Source organism: Microtus ochrogaster, chromosome 2, assembly GCF_000317375.1.
Source record: "Microtus ochrogaster isolate Prairie Vole_2 chromosome 2, MicOch1.0, whole genome shotgun sequence".
Lineage (NCBI taxonomy): Eukaryota > Metazoa > Chordata > Mammalia > Rodentia > Cricetidae > Microtus > Microtus ochrogaster.
In genome coordinates, this window is record NC_022010.1 from 94917241 (window position 1) to 94922481 (window position 5241).

Sequence of the window (5241 nt, forward strand, 5' to 3'; positions counted from 1 at the left end):
TGGAAGGCCAGGGAAACAGCTCAATCGCTAAAGTGCTTGTCATACAAGCATGAGGGCGTCCTACAATCCCTAAAATCCGTATTAGAGAAAAAAAATTTAAATTTAAAAAGTCAGGTAGATGCCTGAGGTTAAAAGGCTGGACAGCCTATGCGATTGTGCATTTCAAAACCTGCTTCAAAAGGCAACAAGAGTGGATCCCTGAGAAATCATTTACACACGCACTAAACTTAAATACCCATACACTAAACACACACACACACACATACCTATTTGGTAAATGACTGCTTTTCCCCTCAGATATCTGAAAAATTTTAACTCAAATATTTTTCAGTCATTCAAAAAGTTTGACAATTTCACTCTATTGTACCACAATTAATTTTACAATGTAATCAACCATAATTCATAATCCAGTTTTATGTTTTCTAAACTCAGCTTTGCATTTTTCCCACATAATTAAAAGATACAAGAAACATCTAAGACTGCCAGAAGCCTGCCAGCTGGTACATGCCTATAATTCTAGCCCTTGGGAAGTGGGAGCACAAGAATCAGGAGTCCAGAGTCAACCTTGGCTACATAGGAAGCTGATGCCCAGGCTGGACTACATAAGACCGTGCCTAAAAAATAAATAAATAAACAGGTAATAAATAGATAAATAAATGGGTGGATAGATAAATACATAGATAAATAAAATAGATGAATAAATAAATAAAATAGGGTGAAAGTCATTTGAAAGATAATTAGGGCATTTAAATATGAAAAATTCAGAACCCCTTTCCAGAATTATAAAGCTAAGAAATGGAGGCAGGTGGATCTCTAAATTTGAAGCTAACCTGATCAACAGAGTAAGTTCTAGGATAGCCAAGGCTACATAGAAAAACCCCTGTCTCAAAAAAGCAAAAGAAAGAAAGGTAAGAGATGATGACAATGGGACTGGAGAGATGGCTCAGTAGTTAGAAGCATGTACTGCTTTTATGGATGACTGGAGTTCGGTTCCCAGCACCCCTAACAGGTGGCTTGCAACCAACCCTAACTCTGGCTCTAGTGTATTTGAAATCTCCATAGCCTTGGAAGGTACCTACACTCACACATACAGAGACACATAACATACGTCTTCTAAAAAGAGACAGTACTTAAGATATTAACAAACATTCAGGCATCTACAATTACAGAACCTGTTTTTTACCCTGAATCTCACAGTCAAATACAACCGTTTATAAAGGGGTAAGTGCACCTGAGCATTTTAGAAATAACAAAATTACTACTGAATAAGTAAAACCTACACTAAACATCACCAAGAGCACCATTCAAAATCTGTTTTGCACTGTCTCCCTCTAAAGCAGTCAGGGATTTAAATCTAGACAATGGATATGGTAAATTAGTCTGTGGATATTATACTAGCAACTGACAATATGAAATTTCCACTTACCCCGTCAGAACTACACTATTCAATTTGTAAATTATGAAAGTGAAATCCTTACGTGAAGGCTGACTACCAACAATGTAAACAGGCACAGTGAGCTTGAGCACGGTGACTTGCACACGTACCTGCTCATTGACAAGCATCTGCTCCATCTCCTCCTCGCCTAAATTCTGCTGCATTATAAACCGTAAGCATTCAAAGAACGCAGAGATGACAGCTGAGGACTCAGAAAAGCTTGTTTTAGTTCTCTCTGTTGACAGCCTAAGAAATAATAACTGAGAATTATTCTTCCAAGAAAAAGAAAATAAAAGCTCAGGATCACTAAAGACCTTAAAAGAGTATCATACTAAAGGAGTTTAAAACCAAATCTTAAAAGAACTAACCAGGCATGACAGGGCACGCCTTTAATCCCAGCATTCAGGAGGTGGCTCTCTTGAGAGTTCAAGGTCAGCCTGGCCTACCCAGCACGTTCCAGGGCAGGTGGGGGACACACAGAGAAACTGTGGGGCTGGAGGAACACTTAAGAACTAAGAGCAACCAAAATACACAACTGATGAAAATGTAAATGTTAAAAATTATAAAAAGAAAAAAACTTATTTTCAAAATTAAGTTCCTGCTTAGGTGTCAATCCATCTGTAAGAAAGATGAGCTATAACCAGAGATTATAATATTTAAGATGTATGCATTTTATTAAATTCAACAAATGAGGTAAACTTTTTCAATTTTTCTTTTTTATAATTTATTTTATTCTATGTTCATTCACGTTTTGCCGGCACGTATGTATGTGTGTGGCTGTCAGAAGCCCTGGAACTGTGTTACGGAGAGGTATGAGCTGCAGTGCTCTCTCTTCACTAAGCCATTTCTCCAGGCCAAGTTTTTTTTTTTTTTTGGTTCTTTTGAGACACAAGGTTTCTCTGTGTAGCCTTGGCTGTCCTGGAACTCTCTCTTTATACCACACTGGGCTCGAACTCACTGAGATCCACCTGCCTCTGCCTCCTGAGTGCTAGGATTAAAGGTATGTGCCACCACTGTCGAGACCGAGGTGAACTTTTTCAAGTGTTAAACCGAAGAAACATTTTTGGTGGTTGGGCGTAGCACCTGAGAGTTAGCACATGCTACCAGGCAGGTGAGCCAGATCCTAAGTCCTAAACAACTCTAACATTTGATTGTAGGGAACATTTAAAAACTTCAACAGCTCATTTTCTGAATCTGAGCATCTGTATTTGTCAATAATATCATGACTCATTTAGAATATGATCTGTTTCTATCTTAACTGCATTTATCCTTTTATAAAAGCTCTGACCATTTTCAAAGACGTGAGTTAGTTGCAATTCCATGTCCTCTAATCCTAGCCATCTAGGAGGCTAAAGCTGAGGCTGAGGCTCTTCTGCGCCCAGCCAGCCTGGGCAGTGGTGATACTCTATCCTGCTCCGTCACTTCTATTTCTCTGAAAGCTTTAAATGGTCAACAAACAGAAGAAAGAAAAAAATGGTAAAATTCAAATAAAAAGGAAATCTATGAAGATGAAAACAAGAAAGATTTCTTGACAGAATTGAGGCCAGCAAGACGTTCAGTGGCAGCAGCACTTGTCACTGAACCTGACTGCTGGAGTCAATCCCTAGGACCTACATGATGGGAAACAGAAGAGAGTCCTGAAGCCTGCCTTCTGAACCTCACACATGAACACATACACACAATAAGGAAGTAAATGTTATTTTTTTAAGTTAAAAATTGTTAATTGCTTACCCGGTAATTAGAGAGGTGAGAAAATTTTTGAAGAACTCCAGCTTTGGCTCCGTGATGGACTGAGGGAGTCTGCTGATGAATGGTAAGAGATAAGGGTATATGACAGCAGCAAGACCCCGGCCACCTTCACGAACCACAGCTGTCAGCTTGGGAAATACACTCTTTTTTGCATTTACATGAATCCAACAATCCTAACAAAAAAAAAAAAAAATACAATAGTAATTAGAAATTATATTTCTCAACTAAGAGAAAACAGATCTGAGAAAAGAAAGTCAAGTTGGGAACGGTAGGGTGCACCTGTATGCACAGCAGGTGGGATGCTATGCAGCTGCACATATAGCTTCATTCTGTTATATAGCAAGACCCTTCCTTCAAAGAAAATAAATAAAAACTAAAAATAAGTCCAGGTATAGGAGGATACATCTTTAACTCCAGCGCCCTGGGAGCAGAAGCAAGTAGGTCGGAGTTCAAGGCCAGCCTGGTCTACATCTGAGTTCAAAGCCAGCCAGGGTGATGGAAGGACACCCTGCACCCAAAACAATTTTTTTAATTTAAAAATAAAATTTTTAACTAGCAAAGCATTAAAATCTCTCAGCACAATTACAATAAAAATCTGAAAAATTAAATGTGTTACATTTAATAATCATGTATTTGTTATACTAACAGGAAGATTATTTAAAAATACTTTTATAAAAGCTGTTTGTTTTTAAAAAAAAAAAATGAACATATTTCTGGTTCATAAATCCTCCCGGTGAAAGTTCCAGCGGTACAATCACTGAGCAAATGGACCTTACACAGAAACACTTCTGCAGTATTAAAACTGAATTGTAAAATTACTAACTTATGAAGTAAAACCTCTGTGATCAAAGACTCAAGTCATGTGTGACAGCCACACAACACTGCTGTGCTTCCTTGGGAGATTTAAAACTGGTCATGTGAGAAAGTAAATGTTTCAAAAAATGTAAGGAAAAAGCCAGACATGGTGGTGCACTCTGGAGGAAGAGGCTGCAGATATCTGTGAGTTCAAGGACAGTCAGGGAAAAGATACACAAAAACTCTGTCTCAAAAAAAAAAGGGGGGGGGGGGAGGTTGGGAAGGAGAGGCAAGGAAGGGAAAAAAGGAATAGAGAAGGAAATGTTAACATTTATGCCATTTAAATATTTATCAAATCCGTTTAGCATTTTTCCAATGAGTTTTAGATAGTACAATCTAAAGAGCTCTCTCATTTGGGATTTGGGATGTAAAACACAAATGAAAGGCAAGCGGTCCCCAACAAGCTAATGTGCCTCGCTACATACCTCAATAGTTATCAGTGTGTAGAGCACAGCTTCCCAGAGAGCTGGGCAGACCACAGGGTCACTGTCATCAATACTAAGCAGGACAGAAGGGCTCACTTTGGAAGCTTCCTCTTTCATCACCTGGGGAACATGTTGGCACAAAGCAGAAACTAACTCGAAATATGCTGAGCGGATCTAAAAGAAGAAACAGAAAGTGGAATTAAGCTGAAGCCTACTGACGTTTGATACAAGTAGCTGTGATAACAGTAGGTTAAGATAGCTCACAACTTTCCTGTTCATATAACTAAAGGCACTGTAAAAACAATTACTCTTAAAGAGTAACAATCTGAAAAGACACTTGGAATTACCAAGGCAGAATAAAGGCAGAAAGAATAAAATTTTTCACACAAATCCTATTTAATAGCAGAGTTCTTTATCTGGGGTCTCTCATTTAGCAAATACAAAATATGGGCAACACTAGCCACAAGGAAGAGAAAGAAAAGCAAGCACACCAATACAAGCTGTCAAATTAATCCGCCACAAATTTCATAACAGTGCTTATCTGAAGAAACTAAATTTTCAAGAAAATGTAGAAAAAGGGGTTCTAGACTTTTTCCGGATAGCAGACCACAGATCTGAAAAAGCATACATAATTCCTAAAACAAAATTTATTAATCTAAATTTCAATGTAAAACTCAAAGGCAGCCAGGCGGTGGTGGCGCACACCTTTAATCCCAGCACTTGGGAGGCAGAGGCAGGCGGATCTCTGTGAGTTCGAGACCAGCCTGGTCTACAAGA

At 38.5% G+C, this 5241-nt stretch overlaps 1 protein-coding gene across 2 annotated transcripts in view; it reads right to left on the reverse strand.

Annotated features, from left to right (window-relative positions):
• The window catches only part of Ltn1 (listerin E3 ubiquitin protein ligase 1), a 63255-nt gene that overhangs the window by 44749 nt on the left and 13265 nt on the right, over positions 1-5241 (reverse strand). For both annotated transcript variants that reach the window (XM_026787140.1, XM_005345304.2), the window contains exons 7-9: positions 4465-4638; positions 3167-3357; positions 1546-1681 (exon numbers count right to left, since the gene is read on the reverse strand). In XM_026787140.1, coding sequence (XP_026642941.1) covers positions 1546-1681; positions 3167-3357; positions 4465-4638 — 501 coding nt within the window. The remainder of the gene's footprint in view (positions 1-1545; positions 1682-3166; positions 3358-4464; positions 4639-5241) is intronic.